The 14956-nt window shown below is 45.9% G+C and overlaps 1 protein-coding gene and 1 non-coding gene across 5 annotated transcripts in view; both read left to right on the top strand.

Annotated features, from left to right (window-relative positions):
- Window positions 1-14956, top strand: part of ATE1 (arginyltransferase 1) — a 90572-nt gene that overhangs the window by 63636 nt on the left and 11980 nt on the right. For all 4 annotated transcript variants that reach the window (XM_049764471.1, XM_049764472.1, XM_049764473.1 and 1 more), the window contains exon 11: window positions 5257-5377. In XM_049764471.1, coding sequence (XP_049620428.1) covers window positions 5257-5377 — 121 coding nt within the window. The remainder of the gene's footprint in view (window positions 1-5256; window positions 5378-14956) is intronic.
- On the top strand, window positions 12898-13002 carry LOC125995372 (U6 spliceosomal RNA). The gene has a single exon (XR_007490910.1). It is a non-coding gene; the product is annotated as a U6 spliceosomal RNA (small nuclear RNA).

Raw genomic sequence — 14956 nt, 5'->3', positions numbered from 1 at the left:
CTGAGGCTTTGAGAAGCCTGTTCACTTAGATTTTTCTTCTCCCTTCCCAAAACCAGCACCCTAGGAAAGATTTAATCGGCTCTTACCTCATTGTTCCTATAAGAATGAGTGTACTTAGGGGCTGATTAAATATTTTTTCTTCTGACCCCGGGAAAGTATATCCAAATCCTTAAGTAATTACATTCTTTTTTTTTTTTTTTTGGTTTTTGGGCCACACCCGGTGACGCTCAGGGGTTACTCCTGGCTATGCGCTCAGAAGTCGCTCCTGGCTTGGGGGACCATATGGGACGCCGGGGGATCGAACCGCGGTCCGTCTCCTAGGCTAGCGCAGGTAAGGCAGGCACCTTACCTCGAGCGCCACCGCCCGGCCCCAAGTAATTACATTCTTAAAACAGACATTTCTCATTTTCTTAGTGAGCTGAAAGGCAGGCTAGGCTCGTGTCCGAGCCCCAGCATTTTCCCCTTGAATGCTGTGGGCTTGGGATGGAGCTAAAGTTCTTTTCTCTTTGAGCTCCCGACCAGCCGAGTTTCACCTGGGTGCATTTCAGAACATTCTGCATTCACAGACAGTTCTGAGAAAACTTTGAAGCACTGCCATAATTACTTTAGGCGAAGAGGAATTTTTTTTAACCTAATCCCCAACTGAGTTTCAAAGGATGAGCAGAGGTTGATATGTGGACATTTATGACCCCCATTAAACCAAAGATTTAGTTAGAAATGTGGTATCTGGTGGACATTATGGAGAAAGTATTGCCTGAGAAGCACTTGATGGAGAGGTCAGAACTTTGGGAATCTGTGTGTAATGCCCCGTGCTATATTCTGTGTATGCTTCCTCTGGGCCTGGGTCTATCACTGCTTGTCAGTTTTGAGCTCTCAAATGCAGCATTTCCCAGAGTGGGCTCCATCACCTTGGGGTGGGGACTAGAATGATGGGGATTGGGGGATGAGGGGCGCACAGTTGTTGGTAAATCCTTTTTTTTACAAAGGTCCATTTCTTGGGCCTGGACAGACAAAACTTGGGGTTTGGTCCTTGGACCTGCCATATATGGTCCCCAAAAAGAAGCTACATTTCCAGAGGTGCTGTGTCATTTATTTTATTTTATTTTATTCTATTTTGGTTTTTGGGTCATATCCGGTGGCGTTCAGGGGTTACTCCTGGCTCTGCATTCAGAAATCACTCCTGGCAGGCTCAGGGGATCAGATGGGATGCTGGGATTCGAACCAACGTCCGACCTGAATCGGCTGTGTGCAAGGCAAATGTCCTACCACTGTGCTATCTCTCCAGCCCCTATTTTATTTTATATTTATTATTTTTTTGGGGGGGTCACACCTGGCAGCGCTCAGGGGTTACTCCAGGCTCTGTGCTCAGAAAAATTCCCCTGGCAGGCACGGGGGACCATATGGGATGCCAGGATTAAAACCACTGACCTTCTGCATGAAAGGCAAACACCTTACCTCCATGCTATCTCTCCGGCCCCATATTTATTATTATTATTATTTTTTGTTTCTGTTTGTTTGTTTGTTTGTTTGTTTTTGGGGCCACACCCAGCAGTGCTCAGGGGTCACTCCTGGCTGTCTGCTCAGAAATAGCTCCTGGCAGGCATGGGAGACCATATGGGACACCAGGATTCAAACCAACCACCTTAGGTCCTGGATCGGCTGCTTGCAAGGCAAACGCCGCTGTGCTATCTCTTCGGGCCCCATATTTATTATTTTTAATCTGCAAAGGGAGCAGTAGACCAAATATTTAGGGGTCCACTGATGGAGGCATTTGTTCATCATTGTTTGTTCATCATTCATTTATGGGCCACACCTCATGGTCCCTTACTCAGGGACCATAAGGGATGCTGGGAACTGAGTCCTTCACTCTGTCCTGTCTACCTTGCCATTCTTCCTAATCTCTCTCTCCAGCACCTGCCATAGAGCAAGGCATGTTGACAGAATATTTTTATTAGCTGCCTTCTTGTTAAGTGCTCCAGCTACAGGTAATTATTGATGTGTCTTGTATATCTATGTAGAATCTTTTTTGCCTTAAAGGTTCAAAAGTTAGAAAGGGATGTGATTTCACAATAAGCATGTGTCTTGTATGTCTGAGGTCCTAGATTTTGTCCCTGGAACCATAAGAGGGAAAAGATCCAAAAGTGAGGGCTAGGCCCCGAGGGCCAGGACACCTGCATTGTTCAATCCCTGGTGTAGTACCTGAGTTGCTTTCACCCCCCAAGTCCATTGCTAATGCCTCATCCCTAAATGATCTTCTCCTGAATGCTGATGTCCCATCAGTAGGTGACTCTAACAGGGAACAGGACACTGAGGCACCAGGCTATGGGAAAAGCAGTTCGAGAGACTGTCTCTTCTTCCTGTCACACTTTCCCCTCAATCCATTGGCCTCATTCAGAACCACATCCAGAGCCCAGCTGGCACCACCCTGCAGAGCCCATCCTAACCCAGACACTTGGCCATGCACAGAAAGTACTGCCACTTCCGTTCCTGGGCTGTGCTGGCAACCTTGCTCTTGTTGTTTATGCTGCTCCTTCTCTAGGTGGTTCTCTTGCCTTTCACCCTCCCTCGAATTAATCTGGTCACTCTACAGCAATGGTCCTCAAACTACGGCCCGTGGGCCACATATTGCATTTATTCCCATTTGTTTCTTCGCTTCTAAATAAGATATGCAGTGTGCATCGAAATTTGTTCATAATTTTTGTTTTTACTATAATCTGGCCCTCCAACAGTCTCTACAGTGAGATGCTCTTTCCTCCTTTGAGGTGCTTACAGCCAGCCACTCAGGCAAGGAAAAAAATCTGCTCATTCACATTTTGTTTGTGCACATCATGGACTTCTGGATACTTGGGGTGCTGGAAGGTGGGTGGTGGTTTGGTGAGAAGTGATGGTCCAGGGAGAGCTGGAACACAGCAGTTGGGAACAGGATGACTTCCTGCTGGAAGAATGTGGTTGGATAGGGCTGGGGGACACTTAAGCAATATGATTCCTTTTCCACCAGATATAACAGTCTGCAAATTGTGAGCTTTTTGCTATTTATGAAAGTAGCTTTGGTTGAGGTAAGAGCATTATTTTAGAAAACTAAAGTGAAAATGAGGATTGATGTCACATGGATGGTGAAGGATTTCTTTTTATTTTTATTTTTTTTTTTTTGTTTTCTGGTCCACACTCAGCGGTGCTCAGGGCTTATTCCTGGCTCTACACTCAAGGATCACTCTAGGGGATTCGGGGATTATGTGGGATGCCGGGTATCAAACCTGAGTCAGTCACGTGCAAGGCAAACTCACTTCCTGCTGTAACTATTGTTCTGACCCCTTCTTTCTATTTTTTTTTTTTTTTTTTTTGTGGTTTTTGGGTCACACCCGGCAGTGCTCAGGAGTTATTCCTGGCTCCAGGCTCAGAAATTGCTCCTGGCAGGCACAGGGGACCATATGGGGCACCGGGATTCGAACCGATGACCTCCTGCATGAAAGGCAAATGCCTTACCTCCATGCTATCTCTCCGGCCCCGTTCTTTCTATTTTTTTATTACTGGATTTTAATCTCTTTGGATTAATCTCCAAATTTTAAAATTTAGCGATGATTGAAATGGTCAGTAACTGGTGTTTTTTATTAAGTGTACTACATTATTTGAACCAAACTCTCTTCAAGTTATGTCTGATACTTTTTAGGGTGATGATTCATTTTCAGCATCTTTTGTGTAGTATTTGTTTTGTATTTAGGGTATAGCATTGGTTTATAAAAAGATAATTTGTTTTAGGTTTGGTCCTAATTCAGCTGTTGTTCTCAGGGCTTACTCTTGGTTCTATGTTTAAGACCAGAACCTGACGGTGCTCAGGGGACCATACATGGTGCTAAGGATTGAATCTGGGTCAACCATGTGTAAGGTGTAACCTCTGTGTTATCTCTCGTAATTTCTTATAGGAGTTTTGGAAAAAACTAGAGGATTGCAATCACAGGTGTTTTTCCCTGACACTTTGTATTTCAAACTTCTCTTTATTTACTTTAATTAAGGTAGATTACTCATGAGTTCTGTTCACAAGACAGTATTTTATTATTTTCTAGGTACATTAGAATGTCGTGATTAGGGCCCAGAGAGATAGCACAGCGGCGTTTGCCTTGCAAGCAGCCGATCCAGGACCAAAGGTTATTGGTTTGAATCCCGGTGTCCCATATGGTCCCCCATGCCTGCCAGGAGCTATTTCTGAGCAGACAGCCAGGAATGACCCCTGAGCACTGCTGGGTGTGACCCAAAAACAACAACAACAAAAAAATGCCGTGATTATTACCAGCTGAGTATACAAAATTAAAACAAGATTAGTGAAATTCAATTTTGGAAAATAAGTTCACTTATTATATAAATGACAGTGCTCTCTAATTTCGAGAGATTTTTCATTATTCTTTTTTTTGGTTTTTGGTTTTTGGTTTTTGGCCACACCTGTCAGTGCTCAGGGGTTATTTCTGGCTCTCTGCTCAGAAATTGCTCCTGGCATGCACGGGGGACCACATGGGACGCTGGGATTCGAACCGATGACCTTCTGCATGAAAGGCAAACGCCTTACCTCCATGCTATCTCTCCAGCCCCCCTACTTTATTCTTAATTAGTATCTAAAAAACAGCTTGGGTACTGGGAGGGAGTACAATGGGAAGTACTCTTCTGGGGTTCTCTCCAAAGCACAGGTCTTGGAGTAGCCCCAGAGCTCTGTTGTGTGTATCCCCAAAGCAGAAAGTTAAGTGAAAATTGCATAAAACTTGAATTTTTTGTAACCTGCATATTCTTAGCCATCAATTCATCAAGTATCATGTATTATATATTTTTTTTGTTTGTTTGTAAAATTTTGGGCACACCTGAAGGTGCTCAGGAGTTCCTCTTGGCTCTGCTCAGGAATCATTTCTGGCAGGCTTGGGCGACCCTCTAGGATGCCAGGGATTGAACCCGGGTTGCAAGGCAAACACCTTACCCATTGTCTCTCTCCAGCCTCAATGTGTTATATGTCCCCACACACACACCAAAGAAAGCTGGGGCTCCCATTTCTGAAATTGCTGCAAACACCCCAAATAGTAAGTGGGATCCCCTAGCGAGCCTTTGACTCCATCCCCTGTGCAGCATGAATTGGGAAAGCAGCTCTTCACAGAGGCACAGAGTAGGTGGAGTGTTCATCCCAGCTGGGCTGGTTTGAGGTCGGGGCCTGGATCCTTCCTGGAGCCTCCAGTCCTGCCATGGCTGAGCAGCTAATGCCACACTCTGGTCTCCCTACAGAGTCAGTACCGACCTTCTGACCTGCTGTGTCCTGAGACGTACGTCTGGGTCCCCTTTGAGCAGTGTCTGCCTTCACTTGAGAAGTCCAAGTACTGCCGCTTCAACCAGGACCCCACAGCAGGTAGGTGGGTGCTGAGTATGGTGGGGACCTCGGATGGAGGGCCTATGTTTGCAGAACTCAGATGGTGTGTGTGTGTGTGTGTGTGTGTGTGTGTATGTGTGTGTGTGTGTGTATAAGTGTGTGTGTGTGTGTGTCTATTTGTCTTCAACTCTTAAAAGGCTAAAGTAGCTTTTTGTAGTTTGCAGCATATCTACACACACATACACACTACCAGTTTTGCAGGTAAACGTGGAAGCCTCACACTTCCGTGCTCTGCTCCTCCGGACCCCAATTCTGCCTGCTTCTGAGAGTTGACACTGTCCTTTTCTTTCTAGCTGTCACCGCTGTGAGAATTGTTCCCATGGTCACTTGGTCAGTGCAGGGGATAGAATGACAGAGCTTCAGCTGGGGCTGTTTCACGGGGCAGTGGGCCCGGCTGACTCTCTGGATGGGGTGTCTTGGGTTTTCTTGCTGCTTCTCTGTGTGCTTCTCCCCTTTCCTCAGCTTTTTTGCTCCGTGTCGTCTTCACCCACCTTATTGGGCCTGGTGACACAAGCATTGGGGTCAGGCTGCCCCCTTCCACCTTCCACATCTGTCATCCCCTGGGAAAATTGCTGGCTGCACCATGGCAGGGAGGATGGACGAACTGAGAGCAGCCTCTGTTATTGTCATTGGTGCTGTTATTGTGTCAGAGACTGCAAGGCCCTTGCTGGACACAGGCTTTGGCCCATGTGGGCCTGCCCGGTCTCTCATCCCTGTCTCTGAACACGGGAGTTGGGGGCCACACCAAACCCAAGTTCACCCCCAGTGGGCAGTAGTTCTCCTGTACCAGCCCTGCACATGGCCACGCCATGGTGCTCACAGTGCTCTGCTGTGTTCCTGCAGGCTGAAGTTCTCACAGCTTCTCTGGGCTGTGTGGACTGGGGCTCTCAATGCCTGCTAGAGGCTGGTGCCAATGCAAAAATCCAAAAAAATTCAAACTTTCACTTCTAGCCACTATGGGATATATTCAGAAGGAAAAGCAGAAAAGGCCAGTGGATGGCCAGTTAGGAGGGCACAGAGTAAAGTAGGGGGCCAGGAAAAAAATACATATTAGCACCTCAGAATATTATATTAATATATGTTCTTTCCCCACAGTGAGACCAGGGCCTGGGCCATGTGAGGACTTTTCTCTCTGCAGGGCCCAGCAAAAGGGTTTTGGTAAGGCAGCTCCCACGAGCTTAGGTGCAGAAGGAGAGAGCTGGGGCTTCCCCTCACCCCTTAGATTGTTCCTCAGCCTCTTCTTTTTGTCTCTAAGTCAAGTCACCTCACCAGTCAAGCACGAAACCGGTCCATGTGTCTCACAGTTCTCTATAAGTGGGAGTCAAGCATGTCCTTCTCATCCGCTCTCCTACATTTTTCCTTTTGCAATTTTAGGAGGCAGTCCAGAGCCTGTGAATATTGTCCAACATCTCACTGCATTATGTTGACTCCTGTAAAAATCCTGTCATCACTGTCACTGTATGTCTCTTCCCCCAGTCATATCAGGGCTTTACTGGCCCTTGCTGGCTTCATCGCACCTTCCTCCTCTACATACTCTCAGGGGTGTTTCAATGATCGCTTCTCTCCTCACATGCTTCCTCAGGGTTCAGGCACTCACAGGGCTTCCCAGGCTGAGAGACTTGGGGAGAATCAAGTCTTGCATTGAATGGCCGTTCAAAGAAATATTCTAACCAAAATCTTTTTTCTCTTTCTGTTTTTGTTTATGGGCCATACCTAGCAATGCCCAGGGCTGACTCCTGACTCCATGCTCAGGATTTACTCCTGGCGGAGCTCAGGGGACCCAGTGGGATGTCGGGTATCGAACCCGGGTAAGCCGTGTATAAGGCAAGCACTCTACCCGCTGTCCTAGCTCTCCAGCCCCTAATGAGCATTTTTTGAGAAAGAAAATTTAAAGTTTCATGTTGACCAGTTTTGTCAATTCAGCATTCTGGGTGAGTGATGAATATATATATATAAATCTATATATATATTTATGTATTTATATCTAGTATGGTCTGTTTCTACAATCTACCAGACTAACATTTCTCGTGGCAGTAGCTTTACCTTTTAATATTTCATTATTCATCTACAAGTCAGAGGAGTCAATTTCTCTGAGAGATTCACTGTGAGGAAAATGTGAGGAAGGTTCTTTTCTGTACCCCGAGTCATTCTCTTCCCAGAAACCAGCCAAAATTTTTTTCAGTCCTGATTCGCTCAGTCCAGATGTGATTAGAAATCAGACTTCATCCCTGTGGTTTTTGGAAACTCGAATGCAGTCATAGGCCGGCGGCCCCCAGAGCCTGCTCTGACTCGTGACCACTGAGAATTTCAGTGGGTCAGTGAAAAACTCTTCTCTTGGGCAGAGCCTACTTCCCTTGGACTCAGAGCAAGCACCCGTGGCTTAATGTGGCAATAGCATGATTCTGGAGTGGAGCTGTTTTCCCCTCCCTCCTGCTTCTCCTTCCAGCAGTCGATAGTTAATGCTGATCACAATATGATCTCGGGGGTTACCCAGAGCATAGTGGGACACTGTAAGAAAAAATTATTTTTCCCTGCATTCTGAAATTACGAATTTCTGTAAGACTGAGAAAATCCTGTTCCTCTTGATCCTTGACCTCTTCCCTGGCCCCCCACATTCTGGAAGGTTCGGTCATCATTGTTTGCTCTGCTAGGAAGTTAGGGGAACAATGCCACATACACACCCCTGCTGTAGGGCCTTCCAGATATGCCAGAGAGGTCCTGAGGTTCATAAATAGACCTTTTGTTTGACAGTTGAGGACCTCTGCGTGCTCCAAAGAGAAGTTCAAAAGTCTCTGAGTGATTTCCCCTGCCCCCTCCCATTATTGGGGTGGCCTCACCCTCAGCACCAGGGATAAGGGACGGAATCAGGGCCTTCCACATGCAAGTCGTATGTTCTGCCAGGGAGCCAAAGTCCTGGGCCCCTGCTTAACAATATTTAGTATGAGCATTAATGGAAAAATCTACTCAGATATTAGTCTTCAGAAAATTAAAATGGCCACAGGCTTGTCCTGTAGTAATGATATCACAGGGTGATATTCTATGTCCTCCGTCTGCTCTTTATTTTCCCATCTGTTTGTTTTTTTAAAAAAATATAACACAACAGAAACAACCACAATCCATGCCACTGGCAAAGAGCAAAGAAATGAGAGCTAAGAACTCTTTTTTTGGAGGGGAGCAAGGGGTTCACACCTCGTGGTGCTCAAGTCTGACTCCTAGCTCTGTGCTCAGAAATTAATCCTGGTGGGGCTTAGAGGTCCATATAGGGTGCTGGGGGGTTGAACCTGAATTGGCCAGTGCAAGGCCAGTGTGCTCCTGCTGTACTATTTTGTTCATAACTGTAAGACTAGTGCATTTGTTGTTGTTTTTGGGCCATACCCAGTGGCACTCAGGGGTTACTCCTGGCGCTGTGCTCAGAAATCACTCCTGGCTCGGGATCATATGGGGTGCTGGGGATTGAACCCAGGTCGGTCCTGAGTCGGCCATGTATAAGGCACCCTACCTTCTTTGCCATCACTCTAGTCCAAGACTAGTGAATCTTGAAAATAAAAAAGCTTACCTATTGAGCAGCCAAGTACTCTGTTCCCTGGATAGGTAGGCACTTTCTGGGCATTGTCAAGGGCATATCAGACATCTGGGCCTTGACTCTAGAATCATAATATGATTTTTATTTTATTCTTGGTTTTAAAGAGCCACTGTACCATTCATTGTTGACAGTGAAATTTTTAGTTCTAGATTTATTTAAAACAATAACAAAAGCCCTTTGTGGCCTCAGTTTATCCTCCAAACATATTTTAGGGTGTTTTATGTGTCCAAGTTACAGCTAATATTTGCTTTTATTCAGATTTTAAAAATGGGGGTGGGGAGCACACCTAGCAGTGCCAAGGCTTACTCCTGGCTCTGCACTCAGGAATACTCCTGGCAGGATCTGGGGACCATTTGGGATGCTGGGGATCGAACCCGAACCCCCGTGAGGTCGCAGAAACAAGGCAAATGCCCTCCTGCTGTGCTGTTGTTCCAGCTCCAAGATTTTAAAATGGTCTTAACTCGAATTTTTCTCTGCAGTTTTCAGCAGCGCTTATTTTTAGACTTTCAGAGGAGTGAATTAGAATTCTCTTAACTGGTTTCAGCTTGTAATGACACGCAGTGTCTCCAATGCAGCCGTGACAGATTATCAGGAAAAAACATTTCAGGTCTCTGAAAATATCAGCCCTGCCTTGATTGTGGCTTGTGTTCCTACTTTTGCAGGTTGGGGGCTTGAAGGAGTGCCTTCATTTGACACTGGCAGTGCAGAGAGACCCCCTCCCCCCACCCTGAGTTCCCTGAATGTTGTCAGGAGGCTCCCCCTTTTTTTTAAAGACTTTTTTTTTTTTTTTTTTTGGTTTTTGGGCCACACCCTGTGACGCTCAGGGGTTACTCCTGGCTATGCACTCAGAAGTTGCTCCTGGCTTCTTGGGGGACCATATGGGACGCCGGGGGATCGAACCGCGGTCCGTCCTAGGCTAGCGCAGGCAAGGCAGGCACCTTACCTCCAGCGCCACCGCCCGGCCCCAGACTTTTTTTTTTTTTTTTTTTTGGTTTTGTTTTTTGTGTCACACCTGGTGGCGCTCAGTGGTTTCTCCTGGCTCTGTGCTCAGAAGTTGCTCCTGACAGGCACGGGGACTATACGGGATGCCTGGATTCGAACCACTGTCTGTTTGGATCAGCTGCGTGCAAGTCAAACGCTCTATCACTGTGCTATCTCTCCGGCCCAGGAGGCTCCCTTTTTTGTGCTCCTTTCCAGTTTCCTCTTGCACCGGCCAGGCTCAGGACAGTGTCCCTCCCCCTGCCCCTTCACTAGCCTGATCTCTCCAGGTTCGGGATCACTTTCTAAATGCTAGGGTGATGGTCCACTCAAAAGCATCTTCCCCCTTGGTTAACCCCTGGGAAACGGTGCCAGAGGAGAAAGCAAGTTTCCTGGAGCTTCTGAGCACCCCAAAAGGGGTAGTGGTGGTGGGTGATGAGTGAGCATCGTGCTCCCCTAATTCCTATGGCCGGATGTGACACACCCAGCAGTAGAGGAGGGCATGTCCAGGTTAGTACCTGGTGGCCAGGTCTGGGGGTTTCCCAAGTGTTGGGGGGCTGAGGGAAAGTTGTGCTGTCTCTTCTCAGAACAAGGGCACTGGCATAAAGGGAGCAGAACCTTAAATGTGTCTGTTTGTAAGTAAGGAGAAGTTTGGATGGAAAACATAGAAAGTTAGTTTCCAGATTCTTTTTTTTTTTTGGGTGTGGTGGTGAGGTATTTGGGTGTTGAGGCTCTACCTGGCAGTGCTCAGGGCTCTCTGCTGGCTCCAGGATCACTCCTGGTGGGGCTCCAGGAACCATATGGGGTGTTTGGAGATTAAACCCCAGTAGGCATGTGCAAGGCAAGTGCATTTCTTACTCTGCTATCACTCTGGCCCCTATTGCTAGATTTTTGTTGTTGTTCTGGGCCATACCTGGCAGTGCTCAGGGATTACTCCTTGCTCTGTGCTCAAAAATCATTCCTGGCATGCTCAGGGGACCATATGGTATGCCAGGGATTGAACCCCAGTTGGCAAAAAAAAAAAAAAAAAAAAAAAAAGCCCTACCACTATGCTGTTCCCTGTTGCCAGATTTTCCAATTTATTTCCTACCCATATAATATGAGTACTTTATAAGTTCAAGCTTTGCTTGTGTTTCTTTCAGAGAGAAACTAAGACTTAACAAGGCTTTATATCTATCATTGTTTGTGACTGTCTTCAATGCCAACTTTGCAGAGACATTTTTAAAGTCTATTTTATAAAATTATTTATTAACTATGTTAATTAATCTGCTCAGTAAGGCATGTATGAGCAGTCCAGTAATAAAAAATTGTTATACCTTGTGGATGTTTTTTTAGTGAACGCTTTTAATTTTTTTTTATTTAATACTGTGATTTTTATTATAACACAGTTATTTCAGGCACTAAATGTTCCATCCCCAATCCCACCACCCATCCCTAGCTTGCCTCCTTACAGGCACAAATGTGTGTGTGTGTGAAATTAACAAAACTTAAATCAATTAAGGGTCAATTAAAAATAATGGTTCTGGGGGCCAGAGAGATAGCATGGAGGTAAGGCGTTTGCCTTGCATGCAGAAGGTCAGTGGTTCAAATCCCGGCATCCCATATGGTCCCCCGAGCCTGCCAGGAGCGATTTCTGAGCATAGAGCCAGGAGTAACCCCTGAGTACTGCCAGGTGTGACCCAAAATAACCCAAAAAACAAAAGCAAACAAAAAAATAATGGTTCTATCTTTCATGGTGGTACTTAAGTCTGAAGATGTACTGGGCTCTGGTTGGTGCTAGTGGAGCGCTTGTGTTCCTGTTTCAGCTTACTAAGCTTGGTGGGCTTCTATGTGACTTTCCCATCAAATATGCCATGATTCTATTAGGCTGACATCACTGTGAAATTTTGAGGTGTTGTGGGGTCCAGGTTCTATAGATCTACAACAAATTTGGTGGCTTCACAGTCTGATAATGTTAAGTTGTGGAGTAGGGCCATTTCTCTGGGAGGGTGCAGGGTGTGGCACTGGGCTGCTGTAGTTCATGCCAAAAGAGGAGGATCTGTTCCCACCCATCTGAGAAGACCTTGGTGTCTTCAGCTTGGATCAGACTCCATTGGGAGTCAGCAAACATTTTCTTTTAGAGCTTGGTTGAAAATTGTTACAGTTTTGGCCAAATAGAGACCAAAATTATTCTAAACAGGTTTGAAAACAGACTCAATAAAGAGTCTTCTTTATTTATTCTCTTCTTGCTTGCTTGTTTCTTAAAAATGAAAAAATTCTAAAAAATAAAAGCTATTTTGTAGCATCACCCTGCTTTGAATGTAATATAGTGTAATGAATAATCAGTGCAATGAATGGTCACTGCAGCATCATTCCAGAATCTTCAGGAAAATTCTGATGCTTCTGAAAGATGTCTGCAAATAAATACTCATTCGGCAGCTTCTATGACATCTCCCATTGCTGCTTAGTAAAGGCCCATCAGGGTGCTTAGAATAATGGCGGAGCACTTCCAAGGATAGTTTATTATAATAAAATTCTGCTGCATGGGTGTTGGGTGTCCTCCCGTGCCCCAGTAATTTATGTTTTTGTTGTGGTAGGGCCCATCACTTGAGCTGCATGATCATCTCTCTAAGAATATTGTATCCTCCTCTTAACACATTGAGATTTTGTTATAGCTCAGCCCCATATCGGAAATGACATAATAAATTTAGTCACCTTTGAAAATAACGGATGGTAGGATTAGAAATTCGAGGGCAGGCCCGGAGAGATAGCACAGCAGCATTTGCCTTGCAAGCAGCCGATCCAGGACCAAAGGTGGTTGGTCCCATATGGTCCCCCATGCCTGCCAGGAGCTATTTCTGAGCAGACAGCCAGGAGTAACCCCTGAGCACCGCTGAGTGTGGTCCAAAAACAAAAAAAAAAAAAAAAAGAAATTCGAGGACAAAAATGATAGCCTCCTGTGCTTGCTTCAGCAGCACATATACTAAAATTGGAACTACAGAGAAGATTAGCATGGCCCCTGCGCAAGGATGACACGCAGATTCGTGAAGCATTTCATATTAAAAAAAAGAAAAGGTAGCCCCTCCAATATCATCAAGCGTGTCACCAGCCCTCAAATAACCTCCAGGTGAATGTGACAGCTTCCTGCTGTGTGAATGATCAGTAATAATTTTTGGTTTAATTTGCGGCTTTGCAGTAGCTGCACATAAATCATTAGCCTGATAGGAAAAACATATGAAAGAATAGAAGACCTTTGATGCCACATTTTGTACCTGTAGTATCTGATAGTCGGTACAGTTTCTGCTGGCTCTTGGAGGGAAAGCACCAAGACAGACCTAGTAGTGCTGAGATTTCGTCAGTCTGTCACACCTACCTTGGCCTTTGTCTGTAAGACCTTTTGTGGGTCTTTGGAGCATCTTTTGTGAATATTAATACTCAGCCCTGTATGCTGAAAAAAAATAGGCAAGATATGACATGAGGTCTGAGGTCTGTTTATTTTATGAGCATTCTTTTATGTGAGGCTAGCAAAACATATGCATTAAAGAAAAATGTGTTTTCCTTGCTGCCATTGGTTTGAAAGTCATTGCTGAGGGGAGGCTGGACTTGTTTCTGCTCCTGTGGAATGTTCGCTGGTCATAAAATAAAATATGTCTGAAAATAGGAAGTGTAAATTGATAAAAGAACAAATTAAAATCACCTTCTCCAAAAAAGCAAATGAAAAGTCTCTGAGCATGGCCTGGGGCCGGGAGGTGAGTAGTGTTGCCTGTGGCCCCTCAAACCCTTAGGCCTGGGTATCAGTGAGTCACGAGGCCCACCATTGTGGGCAAGTGTCTCAGGCAATGACCCCCTCCTCTCATTTTCTTGAATTCTGCTTGGCAGGCAACACCCCGACCCCTAAAAGAAAGAAGTAAAATTTTAAGCACTTTCTAACACTGTGTTGGCCTGCATTTTCTTCAAAGTTGGGTCCAAAAACCTTATTCAGAAAAGATTTCAGGGACATCTCCCATTGCTGCTTAGTAAAGGCCCATCAGGCTGCTTAGATTTTGGGGGAGCAGTACTTAGAATATGGGGGAACACTTCCAAGGATAGTTTCTAATAATGAAAGTAAACCAGGAGCAGAGCCTGGGGATAAAATGAGGTTGGAGGGAGAACTGGAGGAAGAAGGGTCCTATTGAAACTCAGGTACCTAAGTTCAGACTTTTCTTTCTTTTGGTTTTTGGGACACACCCAACAGTGCTCAGGGTCTCGAATGACATATGGGATGCCGGGGATCGAACCCAGGTTGGCTGCATGCAAAGCAAAATGCCCTATCCACTGTGTTATTGCTCTGCCCCCCTGAGTTCAAAATTTTTGAGGAAGCTTTCGAGGTGTATCTCAGAGGTGGCCCAAAAGAAGACTGTTCCCCCCCCACCCCCATCGCCCCTCTCAAGCCTGTGCATACCTTGACTGGCCCTGCAGGCAATTGAGAAATCAGCCTGAGCCTCTGGAGAGGCTCTGCCCACTGGTGCCTAAAACCAGTATTGGGAGCTTCGATGTCTTGCCTGCCCAGGCCACTGGTGAGGAGTAAAGAAATGAGGGTAAATAAGGGAACACACCTGGTGGAGCTTGGGGCTGACTCCTGGCTTTGTGCTCTGGGATCACTCCTGGTAGGGCTCAGGGGTCCATGAGGTATGCTGGGTATTGAACCCTGCTTGGCCATGTACAAGGCCAGCCTCTTCCCTGCTGTACTGTTTTGTTCACTATAATAAGAATAGTGAATCTTGAAAAGAAGAAAGAAATTGGGGAAGTCGTTGGAGAAGCCACCCAGGAATCAGAACTGTCAACAGGAGGGTATTTAATTTCTTCGCCATGGCCATCCTGCTATGTGGGCCCAATGTCCAGCAGGCAGCTGCCTGGTGACTCCAACTGTGGCAGTAAGCAACCTTGTGGGGCAAAGAGCAAATGCATTAGTTCACAGGGGAGCCAGGAGCCATGGTAAGGGATGGGAGGGCAGAAATGTGATTGGACAAAGGGATCCA

This window comes from Suncus etruscus, chromosome 17 (assembly GCF_024139225.1).
Source record: "Suncus etruscus isolate mSunEtr1 chromosome 17, mSunEtr1.pri.cur, whole genome shotgun sequence".
In the NCBI taxonomy this organism is placed as follows: domain Eukaryota; kingdom Metazoa; phylum Chordata; class Mammalia; order Eulipotyphla; family Soricidae; genus Suncus; species Suncus etruscus.
The sequence above is the reverse complement of the archived record's forward strand: the minus strand, read 5'-3'. Positions and strand labels throughout refer to the sequence as shown.